This window comes from Trichoderma citrinoviride (assembly GCF_003025115.1).
Source record: "Trichoderma citrinoviride strain TUCIM 6016 unplaced genomic scaffold BBK36scaffold_3, whole genome shotgun sequence".
Taxonomy (NCBI): Eukaryota; Fungi; Ascomycota; class Sordariomycetes; order Hypocreales; family Hypocreaceae; genus Trichoderma; species Trichoderma citrinoviride.
In genome coordinates, this window is record NW_020194711.1 from 360,193 (window position 1) to 380,718 (window position 20,526).

Genomic DNA, 20,526 nt, shown 5'->3' on the forward strand with positions numbered 1-20,526 from the left:
GCCTTACCTGACAAGAAGCCGCGCATCCTCTCCCCCAATACCCCCAAGCTTACTTCCCCACGTCCGACGAGCAGATACAGACTGCAACAACCGCGAGACGACGAGCCTCTGCGTCTCTGTAGCATTGGCCGTGAGCAGCCGACTCAGCTTCAGCGTGCATCTCTAGGCGCTGGCCTTGCATGGTCCGCATTCCGACCCGAGACTGTCAGTGGCTTCTTCTTCCATCATGGCCGAGGTGGACGCCGTGCCCACCTTTGGCGCAGAGCTAAAGGTGCGTCTCTTGAGTTTGCGTGAGATGGTTGTCTGTGGTGGAGAATGAGAAACGGGGGAAGATGAAGGGGGAACAAGAGAGAGAAACACAAGGGACTCGATCAGGAGAGGGAGAAACGGAGGGAGCACAAGCGGAAGCAGAGGCAGAGGGCATCTTGGTTCCTGGCGCGATGCTGACAGACACCCCTAGGATGGCTTCAAGGCGGCAAACGCCTGGGTCGGCCATGGCATCGCCTGGCTCGACGAGCTGCAGCAGTTTTACCGCGACCGCGCCGCCATCGAAAAGGAATACAGCGCAAAGCTCGATGCGCTGGCCAAGAAGTACTTTGAGAAGAAGAATAAGAAGGTCTCTCAGCTGAGCGTTGGCGACACCCCGACCCTGACGCCTGGATCCCTCGAGAGGTGAGACCGACACCCCGGCCGAAGATACTCAGGGATCTGCGGATACGCGCGGATTTTTGAGCATCAGCGGAGAGCGAATGCTCAAGACGCCATGATACTGACACTTAACAGCGCTTCTTTGACCACCTGGTCTACCCAGCTGACGACACTCGAGTCCCGCGCCTCCGAACACGACCGCTATGCAACCAACCTCATATCCCAAGTCGCCGAGCCTCTCAAATTCTACAACACTCGCTTCGAAGAGCTGCGCAAGCGCCATGCCGACTACGCCGAAAAGCTGGAAGCCAGCCGCGATGCCTCCTACGCCGATTTGCGCAAGGTCAAGACAAAGTACGACGCCACATGCCAGGATCTCGAGAGTAAGCGCAAGAAGACCGAGTCGCACCATGACAAGTCCAAAGCACAGAGCGCCTACCAGCAGCAGCTGTTCGACATGAACAACGCCAAGAACACCTACCTCATCGCCATCAACGTCACCAACAAGCAAAAGGAAAAGTACTATCACGAGTACGTCCCCGAGGTCATGGACAGCCTGCAGGATCTGAGCGAGTTCCGGACACTGAAGCTCAACTTTCTGTGGGACGTGGCGACTCGGCTGGAGGGCGCGATGCTTCAACAGAGCAACAGCTTGATCGAGCATCAGGGCAAGGAGATCCAGAGGAACCTGCCGCACCTGGATTCCATGATGTACATGCGCCACAACATGGGCGCCTTCCAGGAGCCGCCGGACAAGGTCTTCGAACCCAGCCCCGTCTGGCACGATGACGACCTGATGGTTGTGGACGAGATGGCCAAGATTTACCTGCGCAACGTACTAACCAAGTCAAAGGCCCAGCTGGGGGAACTGCGGAGAGAGGTGGACAAGAAGCGCAGAGAGGTGGAATCGTTGAAGGGGGTCAAGAAGCGGGTTCGGGAGGGCAAGGAAAAGAAGGACGAGGTCGAGGTCATCCGCACGCTCTTCGCCATGCAGGAGGATCTCATCGCCACGGACCAAAAGCGACTCACGGCCGAAGTCGAAACCACCACCATCACAAGCGCAGTGGGCGATGTGACACTAGGGGCCAAAAATCACAACTTCAAGAGCCAGACGTTCAAGATACCCACCAACTGCGACCTGTGCGGAGATCGCATATGGGGTTTGAGCGCCAAGGGGTTCGACTGCCGAGACTGCGGCTACACGTGCCACAGCAAATGCGAGATGAAGGTGCCCGCGGACTGTCCCGGCGAGCAGAACAAGGAGGAGCGAAAGAAGCTCAAGGCCGAGCGCCAGGCCGCCACCAACAGGCTCCTTGCGGCCGATCCAGCAGCAGCATCGCACGTTTCCGACGAGAGTCTGACCCGCTCCAACACCATCAATTCGGTGAGCTCGCATTCGCGGCAGTCTGTCGTATCCGCGCCACAGACGCCATCGGAGGACGCACCCTCTGAGACAGGCCCCAAGGCGATCACAGCTGCGGTCAAGACTCCTACGACGGCAGCTCCCGTGAAGAGGAACAGGGTCATTGCGCCCCCTCCCACAGCGTACATCTCGCAGGCACCAGCGGGTAGTATGAATGGCATCCTGGAAAAGGAGGAAAAGAAGGGCAAGATGTTGTATCAGTTCGACGCCGGCGGCGAGGGGGAGCTGTCAGTAGCGGAAGGCAAAGAAGTAGTGGTGCTGGAACCAGATGGTAAGTTGAAGGCCCCCTCTCCCCATTTCCGGGATGTCTGAATTCTCATGCATTACTTGTAGACGGTTCCGGCTGGGTCAAGGTCCGTGATGGATACAAGGAAGGTCTTGTGCCGGCAACATATATCGACCTCAACTTTACCCCGTCAGCTTCCACCGCATCATCCGCCCGCCCATCCTCCACCTATTCCACGTCCACAACATCATCGGTAGCCCTCAGCGCCGCTTCGCGGAAGAAGGGCCCGGCGGTGGCGCCCAAGCGGGGGGCCAAGAAGCTGCGGTACGTGGAGGCGCTGTACGACTACACGGCCCAGAGCGACGCGGAGCATTCGATGACGGAGGGCGAGCGCTTCGTGCTGATCAAGGAGGACACCGGGGATGGGTGGGCCGAGGTGGAAAAGGCTGGCGTGACGGCGAGTGTCCCTGCTAACTATATCCAAGCTGTGCAGTAAAGGGAGGCGCAGCGGCTGGTAGAGGAGTTGGGGGCGTGATATCAAGTACCCCTTTCCTCCTAACTGTGTATAAGGGAAAGAGATGTATGTGGGGGAACAAGAGGAAGAGAAGGGTTTTTTTCCGAGAAAGATCAAGTTTGTCTATCATAGAGAGGGGAAAGAGGCCGAACCAGCATTCAGGGAGAGCAGCAAGTTTCTTAGGCGAGGGGAGGGGGCGGCACCTAAAAGCATCCCAGGAAGAGAGCAGGAGTTTGGAAATATGGAACAAAGGGCGGAGATGGAGGCGAGCCTTTTTGTGATTAGTAGCTGAAGAAATGTGTACATAAAGAAACGTTTTACGATGGAAGGAATGGACCTCTTTGATGATTCGACGTCTTCTTTCCTCTACTGTCATATTCGCTTCGGTATGCAATTCATTACATTGGGAAGAGTACAAAAGAAAGTAAAGAAAGAACACAAATGTTGAGAATGTGAAGAGATTTATATTGTAGGCCGTTACTAGATAGAAGAGGCTCTCTCGTGTTGTTGTTGTTGTTGTTGTTGTACATAATGTCCATATTTCCCATATCACGTAGAGGCGAGTTTCGTCGTCTAGAGTACAATAAAGGGGGAGGGGGAAGGGTAACGCATGGCTCGGGCTGAAGAATGTGAAAGAGACGAAAAAGTAATATTATACACGGGATAGAAAAAAAGAGAAACCACCCCCCTGTAACCGTCTTTCATATGCAGTTGAGTGTAAAGATAGAAGAACCTAGGATATCATGTAATTCATATTCTCCCGTGCCCCAACCGCCCCTGATATACCTTGTGAAACGCCGTCGGGAAACCCAGGATGGGGATCCCATAGAAAGAGCAGAAGACCACCTCCCGTAAAAGATGCCTCAAGTGCAAGAAAGAAAGAAGAATAACAGAAAGGGATAAACCGTGGGCTCCTGATATGTTCACCATCTTCATGGTAGTTGAGCTTTTGGTAGATGCAAGGCGTAAATAGGAGGTAATATGGCGGGATAGAAGCGCTCATAAAAGGGTGAAAATAGGAAAGATAGATCTATGAAGTGTATGTTTCGGTCTTTATGAAAGAGATGGGATGTGTAGATGAAAAACAAGTGAAAAGTCTCTGTGGGGAACTGCAGAGCCGAGGTGCTGTGCGGCCGCCAATTCTCGTCAACGCTCAACGCTCAGACGGAATGCCGCTTTCCGGAGTCTCGTCCAATGCGTCGCCGCCGGGGAAGCTCAGCTCCTCGGCCAGAGGCTCCTAAATCATCTGTGCCGTTGGTGCCCCGAGCGCATGAGGATTGAGGCTGTGACGCAGCGCGTCCTGTAGCTCTGCAATCTGCGCCATCATGGCCAGGGAGTGCTGCGACTGCTGGTCCATCTCGGACTTGAGCTTTTCGTTTTCCTCGCGCACTCGCTTGATTTCGTCTCGGAGATCTGACAGCTCGTCGACGCCCTGGCTGCTCATGCGGCGCTTGCGCTTCGTCCCAGACTTGTCGCTGTCGTTGTCTTCGGGAGTCGTGACAGTCTCGGGCGGCGGAGATGCTGAGGTGGCTTCAGGATTCGTGTGTACCCGCCGAAGATGCTCGTTAAGATTCTCCTGCCGCGAGAAGCCCTTGCCAGTATGTCGCTTGCAATTGGGGTGCGGGCAGTTGACGGTTTTCTTCGGCCCGCCGTGCTTCCCATGAACCTCGCGCTCATGCCGGAGAAGACCGCCAGAGTAGGTAAACCCAGGAAGGTTCTCGCATCCCTCGGCTGGGCAGCGATAGGGGCGTTCGTGCTTGTCCATGTGCTTGCTGTGGAAGTGTTGGCTTGGGCGCAATGCAGACGTATAAGGGGAGAGGGGGGGATGACTTACTTCCACTCGCACTTGCGAGAGAATGCGCGGACTTCCTCTTTGCAGTCATCCAGAGGGCAGTGGAATTTTCCATCTGACTTCTTGTGGACTTCACGCTCCGGCTTGGGGATCTGCTTCAAGCGCAATGTCGGGGAGGAGATGTCTGTTGGTAGAGGTTCCTTGCTTTCTGGTATGGGGTCCGGCAGCGGCGGCGCATGTAGTTCCACCGGCAGAGGTGACGAGAACTCTGGCGCGCCGAGGTCGAGCTGAGACGCTTCCGGTACCACGGCGTCGTCATCTGCCAACATGTCCCTCTCGTCGCCCATCACGCCCCTGTCGTCCGGCAGCAGCGATGCCTCTGCGGTATAGTGGCTGAGGTGCTCGGCAACATCGGAATCGGTAAATCGCTGCTCGGCAACATGGTCGTGCTCCTCGCCCATGGAGGGGTATGCGCCCTCATGGATAAAGGACCGTGGCTCGTATGCGACGCTCATGGTGGCTTGCAGGTCGGAAATGTACCCTAGCTGCAGTTTTGGGTGACGCCGATACAAGGCCTGGAGCTGCGCGATGCGCCGGAGCGTGGGAGAAGCTGGCCGTCCAGGCGAGGCGGAAGCAGCGGCAGCTGGCGAGATGCGGCCTCTGGAGCAGGGAGCGGCAGCTGGCCGTTGGCTTGTGAAGTCGTCGAGCTGCGACGAATTGCAGCTGGGCCGGCTATCGATGCTTGGATTAGTTCGAAGGCGCGCAGTGCGGGATGATGGCCTGAAAATTCTGGTATGAATGTCGTTGACAAGGTTGTCGTCTGCTCCGCTTGCTGACCAGATCATCAGATTAGTCAGGTGCCGCGCACGTGATTTCGCGTGGCGGGTTTCGCGGGAGGCAGCTCGAGGGCGTGGCTGGTGGGTGGGTGGCTGTGCGGCGTCGCAATTTCGTGAACTCCGAAGGGTGCCAGCTGCGTAAGAGTGTCCAGTCGCGAACCTGCGATGGCCTGTGAAAAGTTGCTGCTATTCCGTCACTGGTTTGGGGAATCCGAATGCGTTTCTCGGCCCCTAAATAAGTCCCCAGCTCGCTCTCCAGCTCTCTAGGCACCAGAACCCCTTGTATGAAGCTTGCCCCGATTCGTGTGCAAGACGAGTACCTTGCCCACCACCGCCGGAAGCTGGTTGATGCCGTCTCCAGTGACTCATTGGGCGAAAGTTCCATGACACACGATCCCTTGGCACGTGGGGCAAACTACACCTCAAGCTGCGCCTCTTCGGATGAAGGCGATATAACGGCGTAAGAGTTGTAAGTGCGGTATACCAGGCGGCAGCCACGGCGTTGCTCACTTGAGCATAGCATCTCTGTGAACCCGGCAGCTGGAGGTGAGCTAGGCATAACTCGCCGACCCCGGTGAGAGGCCAACATGATGGACGGGCTGAATGCTTGCCTGGAGGTAGGCGACCATTCACCTGCTCGTCGCAGAGGGCCTCGTTTGGTGAAACCCACCTGGCGTCTTTCCTTGGCTGGGACTGTCGGCGCTAGGCTGCGAGAAGGACGAAGCTGTCCCGAATGGGCAGTCCAGCTTCACGGTGGCCACTGCTCTCAGCCATGACACGAAGCTGATGGGTGGCTGTCAGCGAGCTTTAGAAGCCGAGGATCCTCAAGGCTCGCAGGACTCGGTGGATGCCTCCGAGGTCCCATGTGCCCCTGGCATCTCCAAGTTTACCCGTGACGGAAGGGGTGGCATCCTTCGGGGCGGCGGCGATGCCTGTTCTGCAGCAAGCGGTGGTCGTGCTTGACTCAATCCCTGTCGTACGGCTGAGATGAATGTGTACGAACGTATATGATGAGAAGGTCCAATCGGAACCGCCACGAAAGCAAGGTAAATATGAGCTCAGCCCTTTGGTTGAGGCGGCAACAGTTGACTCCCGTCTCGTGGTCACTTGATTCCCGAGACTGTATGGTTGGCGGCTGTCGGTGATCCGTAAATAGCCCCTTGTTTGCGCAATCACAGCGGATTGCGTGTTGGCCGCCGGGCAAGCTTGAACACGTCCATCGGGACGCGTCCTACGCATGACCTAGGGTGTCTGCGAGAGGACTTGTGTCATCATGAGGGTTGCCTCATGGAAGATCCAGGCTCCAGGGCCCATGGTGCAGGCCAGAGAGGCGTCAGTCCGACAAGGACCCCCCTAAAATAAACGAGATTTTCGAGATGGGCGCGAAAGCTGTGGCCTGAGGCGGACAGATGGCGCATTTATGTAGAATCAAAGAGCCGCAGCCGTGTGGGATGGCAGAATAAGGCTGTCGGAGCGGTGGACTGAAATATCAGGCATTGACGCATGGTGAAGCAGGGGGAAAACGAGGCTGGCAGTTGCATGTTGGAGATTGGCGTCAACGCCTGGCATCCTCAGGCAGACAATCTGCAAAGTACGAGGTACAAGCCGCTGTGCGAGCCGCGACATTTGCGTACGACAGGCCGGGGTGTGTCATTTGGTGTAAGATGGGTGACAAGGCGTGGAGGCTGTTGTGTTGGATTGAAATCTAAGATGAGGGAATGCGAGAATGCAAACGGCTGGTTTGATCTCTTGTATGTGACTCTTCCTCGTGATGGCAGTTCGTGATGGCTACAGGGATCCGAGGTGCATGCAGTACAGCTGTGCATGTACGGAGCAGCAGGTACCTGACACAGCACCATTCAGGCATCGGCTGTCCGAGACACGATGAAATGCACGTCTCAGTACATGTACTTGTAGCTGAACAATGGAGAGCTTTTGATGTTATATCATAGCTTCACCAATAGTTGCACCTCACCTTCACCGTTTTAGCACTTACAGTGATCTTTCGAAACAGATCAAGATACAACTACAGATCAACTTAGATGAGATCGAAGCTTGCAAGGACCCGCCTTGACAAGGTCGAACCACCGGCGAGATCCGACTGCCGAACCACAGCAACGGGAGCTGTAAAATCACTTAGCCTTATGAAGTATGTATTAGGCGGCTCAAGCTTGCATCTGCAGCGTTAGTAGTAGTACTCCGTATTGATCATCTATCACTACCTAATATGATCTTGTAATCCTTGGACAAAGCAATTAGATACAAACTTCTCTCTACAGCTCAACAAACGCTCCTTTGAGCGCCTAGAATTGACAACATGAATCGTATTGATCCATTGCTCAACAGCCCTGTCGCAGTCCGGCTTCGGCCCGCCAGTCCTTTTCATCCTTAGCTCCTGTAGCTTCTTGCGCCCTGTCCCGCTGGAAGCCCTCGGCTACCGAGGAGCTTAAAAAACTTGTTGAGCTGGTTAATCGCGGCAGATCCAATCTACACACAAAATCTGGAGCATCATAAGAGCTTCATCCCCCACTTTTCACAGAACTTCATCTCCTTCCACCTCTTCCTCATCATAGCTTTGGAAATTATCAATTACCTCGGCGTCTGTCTCTTGTTGCTATCTTTTCCGAGCTTTTGTCGTCGCTCCATCGTTTTATTGTCGTGCCGGTCGGAATTGCCCTCATTAGACGTTCCAAGAGTGCTGTCCCAGCATGGCGTCACAAGCAGCACCGCCTAATGGCGACTTCAAAGTAGCAAACACAAGCCAGAGTGTTGCTCGCTCTCCTTCTGTTTCATCCCAGAGGCATGATGGCCAGGACGAGGGCGGTATCCGACCGGCCGACGCCGACTACGACACCGAAACGGTGGAGAGAGTGTACAAGTAAGTATGCATTCTCTGCCTCATGGAAAGACGATATAGCTAACACACTTATTCAGGAAAATTGATCTTAGAATCATACCACGTTAGTTCTAAGCAGCTACTTGTCCTCCAACTCGAAAATACACAGCCTAACTGAATCCTAGCTTTCTGGATCCTCTACTTTCTCTGCTCGGCAATTCGCTCCAACATTGGCATTGCCCAGACAATGAACAGCGACAAGGGCCATGATCTGGAGACCGTCCTCGGCCTCACACCCAAAGACGTTTCCACCGCCCTCGCCCTCTTCTACGTGTCCTACGTCATCTTCGACTTCCCGTCCAACCTCATCATGAGCAAGCTCAGCCCCCGGGTGTGGATGGCTAGAATCGTCTTTGCTACCAGTGTTGTTGGGGCTTGCTTTGCCGCTGTCTCGTCTGCCTGGAGCCTCAAATTTCTGCGCTTCCTCCTGGGCCTGGTCATTGCTGGCATGTGGCCTGGCATGGCCTTTTACCTGACGCTGTTCTACCCGCCGTCTCGAACAGCCAAGCGAATCGGCATGTACTTTACCGCATCTCAGGTGTCTGCTGCCGTTGTCGGCCTCGTCTCGGCTGGATTCCAGTTGATGGATGGCGACGGAGGCCTCGTTGGCTTCAGGTGGATGTTCCTCATCTACGGACTTGTCGGCGTCGTCCTGAGCTTTACGCTTTTGTGGTGGCTTCCAGACCGGCCACTGGCACCAGGCCAGGTGAGGAAGCGCACTGGTCTCTTCAAGTGGCTCCCGGCCAGCCCTGAAGTGCTCACCGGCCAAGATGCCGTCATCCACTACTCCGAGCTCAAGCGTGTCTACCATGCTCGTCCATGGGGCCTGAGGGATCTCGGTCTTGTACTGCTGGACTGGCGGCTGTGGCCTCTGTGCCTAATGTACTTTGGAGTCGTCGGCGTCGGAATAGGCACTCAGCTCTACGGCTCAGTCATTATTGCTGCGATCCAGCCACAGGCGAGTGACATTGTCGTCAGCTTGCTCTTTGCTCCTATTTGGATTGTAAGTCGTTTCCGGTTTTGGTCTCATATACTTCCAACTCTGACTGAGCACACTCCAGATGGACCTCATCGCCATTCTCCTGGTCACACCAGTCTCTGATCGATTTCACCGCCTAAGACCGCTATTCTTTTCTGCAGCTGTCTGCATTCAGATTGCCGGTCTCCTAACGACTACCTTTGCTGTCCAAAATGGCTGGGCTCGTTATGGCGGTCTTCTTATGGTGGGCTTTGGCCTGGGGCCGACAGTCCCCATCTGCATGACTTGGACTTCTGAAATCTTCCAACGCCGCCACGGAGAAGTCGGCGTGGCAGCCGCCACCGCGCTGGTATCCGGCCTGGGAAACCTGGGCAGTGTCACCACCACATACGCCCTGTACTCGGGCTGGCCAGAGGATGCCGCACCCGGACCTCATCAGTTTCGCAAGAGCAACCTCACCATGATCGGAATTCTGTGCCTCAGCATTTTAAGCTCCGCCGTGATGTGGGTGCTGCTCAAAGTCGTGGGCAATCCTCCGAGCTCAAAGCTCCACGGTGGCGACTCGGCCAGCGACTTTGAGGATGGCGCAGCAAGACGAGAGGCCACGCAGCGTGGATTCAGGAAGTCTTCACTACGAGCCCGGCACCACGAGATCTAATTTGTCGTCTGTGAAGCGTCCCCAACGAGAGTCCCATCCTCGAGCCAATACAAAGCCTTCAACAGCAGCGACTTGGCGACGGTGTCTTCACAGCCAAACCTTTATCATTCAAGCATGGGCAGCTCAACCTGTCATTCCTCGTACAATTTTTTTTTAGGACGCCCTCTATCTTGCCGGCATCCTAGATTATCCCGCTCGTTACTTTTTCCTTCTGCGGCCGCCATGCGACCCATGCACTCATGGTCACACTCGACTTCGACTTTGAGGCCGCCCGCTCATGGCGCGTTACCTCCCAAGTAACACCACGTACTTGGGCCCCCCCTCAAAGACGGCAGTACCGCTACCGTTACACCCATCGCCCGAAAGAATTCTATGCAGTGGACTTTACTTTCGGAGACAAGACGTCCGGGCCATGACAATGCTTTCGCGCTATCATGCCTGGGAATAACTCTTCTGAAAGGGGGCCCTCGCAACAACTTCCTTTCGGCGTTTATCCACGTGGTCCTCTTTTGGATACTGTTTGTGTTTTTGCTTTTTTTTTGGTTTGGATCTTTTTTGCTTTTACCTTATGATACCCCATCAGCGTTTAATACCCGCTGTCTAACGAGTTACAAAGACATTTGTGAGAAACGAAGATACAATTCTCGACAGCGACAGTGCTACTACGCCATCGCTGGGACGGCGTGTTTGGACCGAGGCTCAAGATCCGACGACAATGCTGGTGCGCTATCGTCGGCGAGCCTCGTGGGCGTTCTTACTGTTCTTCTTTTCGTATACATTTATATACATTGAGCTATACGTAGGTGCATTGTTACATCAAGGCATAGACGGTAGCTTTAATAGACGGCTGTTCTACAGCATTGCCTATCTGTTCATCAATCAGTGTGATCAGGCAATTCCTTCATGCTGTACGCTATACTTGAACGCCACACCGACTTTTCTCGATTAAGAAGAGAAGGGATCGAGGAAGTGTACAGTGTCATGCCGAAGAATGCAGTGCCACATGAATGAGGGTAGTCCACAAGAGGGAGAGAAGGGATTGGAGAGTGCGTTGGTTGCCGTTTTCATGGTATGAACCCTTACATAGAAAGTAGATGTAACGAAAGCGGCCAGCTAGCAGTGAGGCCCTATCAATCAAATTGCGTGTCTAAAACATGCCGACTTTAGCAGCTGGAAGGGCATGTTTCTCATGAGACAAAACAAACAATGGAGACCCTGGAGGGCGCATGCCCCCTTGTCATGTTCCTCCGTGGTACTAGGGAAGAAGGCCCAGACCTGCATAGGGAAGCCCGCAAGAAATGGCTCGATGCAAGGGCCACTGCATTTGGAAAATTGCTCGTAGTAGTAGTACTACTGCAAAGCACGAAGTAGAGTTCGTGCATTGACACCCAGTTGTGTTACCTGGCATTCCAGAGCCATGTGGCTGCGCCTTGGACGGCTGCATGCAAGGCCTTGTGCCAAGCAAGGCGGACCAGCCGCGTCTCTTGATGATGGTTCAGGTCACACATTGCCAGAGGAGTCAGTTGAACATGGAGTTGTGCGAGGTGGCAAGCGCTGGTTTCGTACTTTTTGCCGCGGTGTACGTGAGCATCTCCGTGATGCTCGCAATACAAGACGTTAGGCTGGATATTGGCGAGTTCAAGGCCGTTGCAAGCTGAAGCATCTCATAGCCTCTCCTTTGCCTAGATGCCTCGGTAGAGTTCAAAGTTGGCAGCTAGTAGAGAGCTTTGGGTACCTTAAGGGAAAGTGAAACATTCAAATGGACAACTTCATGAAGGAGAGAGGGAGTAGAGTGTGTTGTTGGATTTGAAAGACTGAGGGAGCTGCCCCCTTGAAAACCTCTAAGGCGCCATACCCCGAGCTCCCTCCAGTGCATCATCTTCTTCATGATGCATCAAGCATTGAACGGCACGCGACAGTTCTTCAGCAGCGGTGCAGCTTGGATACACCGCATTGCGATTGGTTCCAGGAATTTGGTGTAGGACACACAATATTGCATCTGAGGAGATCGACAGCGGGGGAGGCTGGGCGCCGGGACCCGAGATCCCATGATGCAAGCAGGGCGGAAGAGGGCGTTGGATGAAAAGGCGTCTAAGACATGTTTGAGGCGTAAAGATAAGCACATGCAGTTGGGTTGAAGAAAGCAGACAAGATGAAGGAGGGAGACGATCAGAGTCGAAGGGCACGTCGGAGTGAGAGGCATGTTGGGCTAAGTCGCGGAGGAGGCATTCTTCCGTTGTCCGTACCTGCCTCTTTCCGTGACTTGGAGAGCTTCAACTCAACGTCAGCCAATCCCCCACAAGATTATCGAATCATTGCTTCTACACCGATGCACCCCAAACCAAGTGAATCGCGCACGATACAAGCAACAACTGATGCCATGGTTCAAGTGCCGGGAGCTGTAAGTCGTCACAAGTGTCTCTGTGTCCCCTGAAAGAGGCCTGACCCCCCCTACAGAATTGCAGTGTTCCCCCCCGCAGTAGCGCCTCCATGAACGCATGGCCCTGGCTCTCTTCCCTCGATGCGCCGATGTGATCGGTAACTACGGAGCAAAGTCGCGGGATACTGGGGTTGGCCCCGCTGGAGCTCCAGTGCAACACGCCTGGGGTCGATTCCGCTGAGGGGCGATTTGGCACCATCGCATCGCTCCCGGCAGTGTGTGCATTTCCGGCGTGCGTTTGGGCGAGACGTTGGTCGCAACCGTCTTCTCAACATGTTGCCACCAGTTGCGACAAGAGCCGTGTACGAACACATGAGCAGCGCCATAATAGAGCCTCCACGCTGCTAGGTATGCACTCTGCCGAGCTGCCACCTCGTGCTGCCCTTGCTTTTTTATTACATAGAACGAACGTGAATCCTAGGTACAGATCTCATTGAGCTGACAAGCCCTTCTCCGCTGGCCAGGACACAGCTACCTGAGGAGCTAGTCACCAGATTTATCCGCCCGAAGGTCACCGAGCGCCGACAGGCTAAGAAGCGAGCTTAGTTGACTGCGGAGCAGCCAGTCTACATCTTGGCATCTCCACGAATGGTTCGGATGCAGATTGGATCCACGTCTCATGACCCCAGGTCCTCAACCGAAAACTGCCGTCCAGACGCTGATGCCGTGTATGACATGACATCGAAGGCTATCCCCGCCTCTCTATCATATTTACATGACCATCCTACGCTCTAATTCACTCAGGTCGATGCGGCGTATCATCGGGAGTGAATTCCTCTAAAGCAGCATGTAAGTTGAGCCAAGCGAGGGCATCACGCGGAGCGCCCTCGTTGAAGATTGATGCTACACCTTATGTCCCTAGACGATCCAGGACCCGATGTCTCCCTGCCTTGTTTCTACGGCAGGGCCGATTCTGCCCTTCCAGCTCCTCCTTTGCTCCAATTCTTTGTTGGTTGACCACCCATTTCATCTAGAACACGGAGCCTGGGCCTCTCGGAGAAGTGCATTTGTCACTCATTCGGTTTTCGAGCGCTACACAACGCAGCCAAGTCTCCATCCAGCCTGCGAGGTTACCATCGGCGGTTTGCCGTCGCTCACGGGATATAGACAAAGGTCATTCCAGGAGCCAGTGTGGTGGTATATCACATACTTTTAGAGTTAACTGCAACTTTATCCAGCATTTGGATTCTTTGAAGCCTTCTAGACCTCGGGTGCCGCCTCTGTTCCCGTACAATCGCGCCTTGGCCGAGTACATTTGCCTATATCGTCATAGGATCAACAAAGGCCCACCCGACCTGTCTCTCCTCCCTTCTCGCAACGAAACACCTATATTGATTTTGTTATAAAGCGCGGATATACTTCTCGTTTTGCTACTTTTGATATCTATTTCCCCTTAATCTCATCCATTTCGACTCTAATTCGGCTTCACACCCGGAGCCTGCATCGAACCATGAAGCTCTTGCGAGTCGCTACGGCGGCCCTGTTAGCTCTCATAAGGCACACAGATGCGGTTTCAACTTTTGAACCGGCAAGGCCTCCTGCTGCTCCCCTAGCCGTGCGAGCACCTTATCTAAATGTCTGGCTCAATGGCCAGACGGATGGGCGACCGAGTGGTTATCTCGCTGGCGAGTGGCCCAGATTCTGGACGTAAGTTCACTCGTCCACAAGTCGGCGTAAATTCACGGCAACTAATCACCCCACAGGCAAGGATTCCAGGCATGGCAAGGATTCATCATGGTGGACGGCAAGGCTTACAACTGGATGGGAGGAGCCCCTGGCGCAGACAACGTTGACCAGCAGTCACTCAAGTATACATCAACTCGGACGACCTTTACCATGAATGCAGGAGGCCAAGTTCAATTAGTTGCCGAGTTCTTCTCTCCAGTCTTCCCTGACGACTTGAGAAGACAGTCCATCCCATTCTCATATCTGAAGATCTCCGTGGTATCCCTAGACGGGCGTTCACACCATGTTCAAATCTACGCTGACGTGTCAGGAGGTATGTCGCCATAAGCTTTGGATAAAAGTACATGGCTAATCAAGTATAGAATGGGCATCTGGTGATAGCTCACAAACAATTCAGTGGGAGCACCAGGCTGGCGGCGGAATCCGTTCTCACAAATTCTATCGCCAAAATCAAGAAAAGTTTGGGGAAGCCAATGATCAAGCCTCCTGGGGCAACTGGTATTGGTCGACAGGGGACATTGTAAGCTTGCTGCAGAAGACCCGATACAAACCGATACTGACTCCAAAATCCAGAGAGGCGTAACATATCAAATTGGCCAGGACACAGCTGTCCGCGGCCAATTTCTGTCCAACGGCACGCTTACCGGTCATATCGACACGGATTACCGTGCGGTGAATGATCGATGGTAAGCTACGATGCTGTGTAAGATGCTTGCACAACTGACGTTGATTATAGGCCCGTCTTTGCTTTTGCGCGCGATCTCGGTGCAGTTGGAAGAAGCGGTTCTCCATCTACTCTCTTTACCATTGGCATTGCCCAAGAGGAAGCCATCTTGTTCCAGGGTCGAGGCGATTCGCCTCAAGAGGTTCCTTCGCTCTGGACAAATTACTTTGATGAGGAGGAGCTGGCTCCGTTCTTCTACAAGGACTATACCTACGCCAGCCAGTATGCTACCAGACTGGACAATCGCATCGCGACTGACTCGATCGCGGCCGGCGGCCAGGACTATCTCACCATTACGAGTCTGGCTGTCCGACAAGCCTTTGGTGCTCTCCAGTATACGGGCACCGAGGACAACGTCAGAGTGTTTCTCAAGGAGATCAGCTCCAACAGTGACATCCAAACGGTGGACGTCATTTTTCCCACTTGGCCCATCATGCTGTATCTGGATCCCAATCTCATCAAGTACACCTTATCGCCCCTCCTCGAGAACCAGGAAAGCGGCCAGTACCCTAATAAATACGCGATACACGACCTTGGCAGGTTCCCGCAAGCTTTGGGCTATCCTGGCGGCAATGACGAGGCCATGCCCCTGGAGGAATGCGGCAACATGATTATCATGATGCTGTCGTACGCTCAGAAGACGGGCGACGTCGATTATCTCAGACAACACTGGACGTTGATGGCGCAGTGGGCAGAGTATCTGATTGAAGATGCCAAAATCCCGGCAAACCAGCTGTCGACAGACGACTTCGCAGGTCATCTTGCGTATGTTTTCCCTACTGGCATCATTATAGTTTTATAAGCCGAGCGCGTACTGATACTACAATGACAGGAACCAAACCAACCTCGCCATCAAGGGCATAATTGCACTGGAGGCCATGTCTCGCATAGCTACACTTACTGGCCACAATGTCATAGCTGGGAACTACTCGTCAATCGCCAAAGACTACCTCGGTTTCTGGTCCCGTCACGGCATCAACCGCGCTGCGGTGCCAAACCACAGCGTGCTCCAGTATGATTCGGCCGCCACATACGGTGAGTTCTGAAGCCCAAAACTGCATCCTTGATTGGCAGGCTATTGTTATTGACGACTCATCCTACAGGTCTCCTGTATAACATCTATCCAGACAAGGCACTTGGACTCAAGTTCATCCCGCAGTCCGTCTACGACATGCAGAGCGACTTCTACCTGGCCAAGGCCAACAAATACGGAGTGATCCTCGACACACGCGGCACGCTAACCAAGACTGACTGGGAGATGTTTGCAGCGGCCGTGGCTGGGCCGCGCACAAAGGCCATGTTCATCTCCCTGATTGCCAAGTGGATCAACGAGACGCCGACGTGGCGGGCCTTTACCGATCTGTATGACACGAACACGGGAGGATATCCCGGTAACCAGTTTACGGCCCGGCCGGTGGTGGGCGGTGTGTTTTCTGTGCTGGCGCTGCAGTGAACGTTAGCGAGCCGAGGTCATGAGCACAGCAGAATTTTCTTTTTTTTTGATCGGATTGTCCTTTTGCAACGTCCGTTGGAATGTCTCACCCCTTCGGACTTTTCTTTTTCTAGGGGACAAAGTGGCTGCTGCTCTGCAGTAGCTGGCCTATAGTCTGATAAGCCGGGCTTGGTGTGAGTGCCGAGCGATTATCCATATTGGAAACAGCAGGAATATGAATATATCAGTTATGCCATATTAACGGCTGTAGCTAATGGCGGCGGTGATACTAACGAAGGCCGTTTATCATGCATTGCTACCCCGTACCTACCAGCATCATGCCATCAAGGGGTCATCGGCTGAGATTGTTCGCTACAAAGACGTAACCACGTGAGGAAATAAGACGCTGTTAGGCCAGGAACAGGGGAGAGCGACGTGGACAAGTAATATCTAAGGCGAGCGAGCTGTGGCATTTCGCCATATTGTCGGTGAGACGCGGGGGGGCTGATTCAAGTGGTTGGAGAAAACGGTCCAGAGATGCAGCGTGCTTAGTGCGGGTGTGCCTGGTGATGCTTGTGATTGGGATCGAACGCCCCCAATGGGGTCCAAAAGCAGCAAGCAGCTGCGTTCTGCATGCCAGCGAGTCAAGGCGTCAAATAAACAAGAAGCAACAGGGAGGGAGCTGCATGAGGCGTGTCCTTGTTGTCTCAGGATTCTGCGGCTGGGAGGGTATTTCGATGGAGATGGGGATGGGGATGGGGTACGGAGGATTCCTCGTACATGCTCTTACATGTACAAGTACATGCGAAGGGCAGTACCTGAAGAGAAGGATTCTAGTAGTGCCATTTTGGCTGTTCTACCCTTGGGAGGGGAATAGACTGAGGAAAAGGGGAGAAGAGGTGATACTTATTGAGGCCATAAGATGGGGGTCGGCATGATGCTTCTAGAGGTACATAGGAAGTTTTTGTAGTCGTATCGTGTTCGTGTTGCTTGGAATCATCGGCAACAGAGCGTCTTACAGGGGAAATTGATGCCCCGGGAATCTGTAGATTGATGGCGTGATGGTTGCTATTCTTGTCCAAACTAGCATCGCGCTTCTCGTCATCAATGTCAGCCAGAGCAAGCCGGCCTTGGGGCCCGGATCACGAAATGATGCAACGGTGATGAGGCCAGCTGTAATAGCAGACGCAGGAGATTTTAGCCAGGCTCTAGTTCAGTTGATAGGTTCCTAGGCGGGCACGATGATGGGGGGGGAATGCGGGGAGCGGTTCCGCCCAGCGCAGCAGCCCCTCCAGCCCACTTGCTGCAGCGGCATTAGGGCAGCCAAGGGGGGGCGCAGGGCTCTGTTTTAGCGGGCTGAGCTTCCCCTAGGCCTCCATCTCCACTGAACGCCTCCCTAACCCGAGCCAAGCAAGGCACCAGACGCTCACCTCACCTTCCATTGAACCACCAGCAGGACCCGACGCCGACCGCAACCCCCTTTGCCTATCTTACCTAGATATAGTCGCCGGCGTCCTTTCTCCCGTCTTGACCTTGTTGTTCGGCTTCACATTTGACAACGTCGTCGGACTGTTGCGCAATTTCTCAAATTCTCGCCGCTGTCGGTTTCGATGGGCTCCCTTACGATGGCTTCCTCGACAATTGCTGTCGTCTTATGTTAAACCAGTTCTCATCATTGCTGTTTTCTCATCTCTCTTCTTCCCCGTTGCTTATCTGTGCTCTGGTGCTCCTGTTTTGACTCGTCATCGTTCTTCCTCGGATCGTCAACATCCCTTTGCTGTCCCCAATCCTGCCCCATTGCTCTTACGTACCTTTTTCAAAGTTCTTTTTCTTGTTGGGGAGAGATCCAAGTCAAGACTCGGTGCCCGAGCTCGGAGACCGCCAGAAAGTCGCGACTCGTGTTCGTCACTCAACCTAAAAGATGGCCCGTTTCGTCGATCTCGACGAGGAACAAAGCCAGGCGCAGCCAATGGCCACATGGCAGGACGCGGGCAGGTTTCGCGCAATGTCTGAGCACGGGGCCGCTGCCGTGGTCGTTGGCGATGGCGATCGAAGCATCAACACGGCGACTCGACGCTTTCCCAGTAGGAGGAGCACCATGACGGACAAGGCGCCCGAGGGAGCGTCTGAGGCGGGCAAGGGAAAGGGCGTCATGACCGACAGCGCCATGGGCGAGGCATTCCAGTGCTATCCGTATGTTGCTTTGTTTCCAATGCCTTATCTCGTCGTCACAGAGAGCAAAGACTGACTGCTTTCTTCTTCCAATCCAGCATTGTCGTCGGCATCGTGTCCCACATTGACCTCAACACTCTCGATGCATTGGCCCGCTCGTGTCGTCTTATCCACGATGGCCTGATCCAATACCGAACGAGTCTCATGGCCGCGACGCTGCGCTGCTCCCGAGAGGCTGTACCGGTCGACCCAGAGCAGACGCTGCGATACCGCGCGCGAGCGAGCGACTGGAATTACATGGACGATGGGCGCAATCATAACGGGAAAGCGGGCAGCTGCGCTCGCGACCTGGTCACTGAATGCAGGAGATGCGCCGACGTGATTTGCAGGGTGAGCCTCTACTTTGGCGATGCATTGGCCTCGCACCTGAACAGCTGCTAACAGGTACGGCAGAACTGCGCCATCAAGCCTCCTCTCTCGACTGCTCTGCGCGAGCGTCACCGTCGGCTGTGTGTCACTTGCGCCAAGGCTCCCATTGCGGCGCTCGCGTCGCCGGCGCTGGATCCATCGTTGCCTCTCAGCTCCGAGGCTGTACAACGCGCGATATGTCAGTGCGACACCGAAGGCGTCTGGCTATGCCAGCCTTGCGGCCATAGCATCCGCAATGCAGACCACGACTACAAAGGGTACGTTTTCGTGGCCACCTTGAGCAAGACAGCTCCGACCTAGATCTAACGCGAAATCATAGAATCTGGCGCTGGCGCACCAAATACGGGGGCTTCACCGGCATCGGAGACGGCGACCGCGGCGTAATATGTGGCCGCGAGGAAGCCTGTCTCGCTGCTCGCGAGCGGGAGCAGGAGACCGACTGCGATGCCGAAGATGCCCGGGGCAACACCCTGGTTCCGTGGTCGACCGGGTCCTCCTCCGGCGGCAGCCCGAGTCCGGGGTCGGGCTCGGGCCCACTGCACTCCGGGACCCCCCCGGGCGGCGGTGCTGGGTTCCCGTTTCCCACCAACGGCACCATCGAGTCCATCATCGACGAGATGCGCCATCAGCGGACGCCGTCGCCGCAGCTGGGGCCGGGATACGAGAGGCACGAAATCGAGGGCATAGGCGGCATCGTCAAGCGCAAGCTTGTCCGCATGGTGCGGGTGGGGGCCTGCGTGCCTGAGTGGGAGGACGAAAAGGGCAGCAACAACAAGATTCTGGCTCGTGAGGTGAATGGCGCGGCACGAAGCTGGTGCGGCTGGTGCTGGAGAGTCATTCCGGGCGAGAAGGACAAGAAGCAGGTTGCAAAGCAATGAATTGAGGTTCATACGAGAGACGAAACGGTATTAGACGGCTGGACATAGTTCATTCCTTACCCTCTTGATGATGGCATTTCCCTACTTCTTCTTATGTCATCTTGGCGCTTGTATATTGGATGACTACTATTTGGGATTTGATCCTGGTTGAGTGAGTTGCTCAACAGTAATGGATGGAGTGCGTCACAATTAGAAGTATCTTACTCTCCCAGGGAGCTTGTTCGTCACGACTTGTGTATGGTGCCATGTTCGTCATGAGAATATCCTCTGAAGATTCTTATATCGTACATTACGCTCAATCCTTTTCAGCCCTAATGCCATACCCATGCTCTCGAGCCCTCTTTCTCAACACATTGGCATCCCGCATGTCCCCAAACCCATCTAGAATCCCTTTCTGTCAAAAGGCAAAACTCACAGCTCCCCCCGATACAGCATCTCCGCCCTCCTCTTCCGGTCCTCCCTCGCCGCCGTCCGGATGGGCCCCCACCGCTCCATCTTGCGCTCCATCTTGGCCCTCAGCCAGCGCAGGTGCTCCTCGGGCGCGGGCGCGGCCATCTGGACGAAGACGGTGGAGCACTCAAACTTGCGCGCCAGCCGCTGCACGCTCCAGGTGAGGGGGTCCTCGGCGCGCAGGCGGCGCATCTCCTCGATGTGCTCCTTGGTGAGGTTGTATTTCGGCTGGCGGCGCTTGTAGCGCATTTCCGGGGGGAGGTCCCCGTCTGCTGTTGCGTCTGTCGATGAAGATGCGGATTGTGAGGAGGCTGTGGGGTCGCTAGAAGTGTTATTGTTGTTC

At 54.7% G+C, this 20,526-nt stretch overlaps 6 protein-coding genes across 6 annotated transcripts; 4 read left to right on the top strand and 2 right to left on the bottom strand.

Moving 5' to 3' along the window:
• Positions 1 to 203: 203 nt before the first annotated feature.
• BBK36DRAFT_1191035 (FCH-domain-containing protein) lies at positions 204 to 2,793 on the top strand (the record flags this gene model as incomplete). Its single annotated transcript, XM_024896700.1, has 4 exons — positions 204 to 271; positions 461 to 672; positions 784 to 2,342; positions 2,405 to 2,793. Exons 1-4 carry the CDS (start codon positions 227 to 229, stop codon positions 2,791 to 2,793), a joined length of 2,205 nt encoding a protein of 734 aa, XP_024751833.1. The 5' UTR covers positions 204 to 226.
• A 1,255-nt stretch (positions 2,794 to 4,048) lies between these two features.
• On the bottom strand, positions 4,049 to 5,118 carry BBK36DRAFT_1191037 (hypothetical protein; the record flags this gene model as incomplete). Its single annotated transcript, XM_024896701.1, has 2 exons — positions 4,049 to 4,583; positions 4,646 to 5,118. 2 exons carry the CDS (start codon positions 5,116 to 5,118, stop codon positions 4,049 to 4,051), a joined length of 1,008 nt encoding a protein of 335 aa, XP_024751834.1.
• A 3,029-nt stretch (positions 5,119 to 8,147) lies between these two features.
• BBK36DRAFT_1112208 (MFS general substrate transporter) lies at positions 8,148 to 9,972 on the top strand (the record flags this gene model as incomplete). The annotated part of the gene is made up of 4 exons (XM_024889787.1): positions 8,148 to 8,317; positions 8,374 to 8,399; positions 8,461 to 9,338; positions 9,397 to 9,972. 4 exons carry the CDS (start codon positions 8,148 to 8,150, stop codon positions 9,970 to 9,972), a joined length of 1,650 nt encoding a protein of 549 aa, XP_024751835.1.
• A 3,890-nt stretch (positions 9,973 to 13,862) lies between these two features.
• BBK36DRAFT_64109 (DUF1793-domain-containing protein) lies at positions 13,863 to 16,275 on the top strand (the record flags this gene model as incomplete). Its single annotated transcript, XM_024898415.1, has 7 exons — positions 13,863 to 14,059; positions 14,116 to 14,411; positions 14,461 to 14,618; positions 14,672 to 14,784; positions 14,835 to 15,587; positions 15,655 to 15,857; positions 15,926 to 16,275. The coding sequence occupies 7 exons, from the start codon at positions 13,863 to 13,865 to the stop codon at positions 16,273 to 16,275; spliced, it is 2,070 nt and encodes a 689-aa protein (XP_024751836.1).
• A 2,146-nt stretch (positions 16,276 to 18,421) lies between these two features.
• Positions 18,422 to 19,733, top strand: BBK36DRAFT_48798 (hypothetical protein; the record flags this gene model as incomplete). The annotated part of the gene is made up of 5 exons (XM_024898137.1): positions 18,422 to 18,447; positions 18,525 to 18,816; positions 18,880 to 19,112; positions 19,175 to 19,328; positions 19,458 to 19,733. 5 exons carry the CDS (start codon positions 18,422 to 18,424, stop codon positions 19,731 to 19,733), a joined length of 981 nt encoding a protein of 326 aa, XP_024751837.1.
• Positions 19,734 to 20,144: 411 nt separating this feature from the next.
• BBK36DRAFT_1166427 (putative cystathionine gamma-synthase) lies at positions 20,145 to 20,432 on the bottom strand (the record flags this gene model as incomplete). Its single annotated transcript, XM_024894912.1, has 1 exon — positions 20,145 to 20,432. One exon carries the CDS (start codon positions 20,430 to 20,432, stop codon positions 20,145 to 20,147), a length of 288 nt encoding a protein of 95 aa, XP_024751838.1.
• Between the last annotated feature and the right edge of the window lie 94 nt (positions 20,433 to 20,526).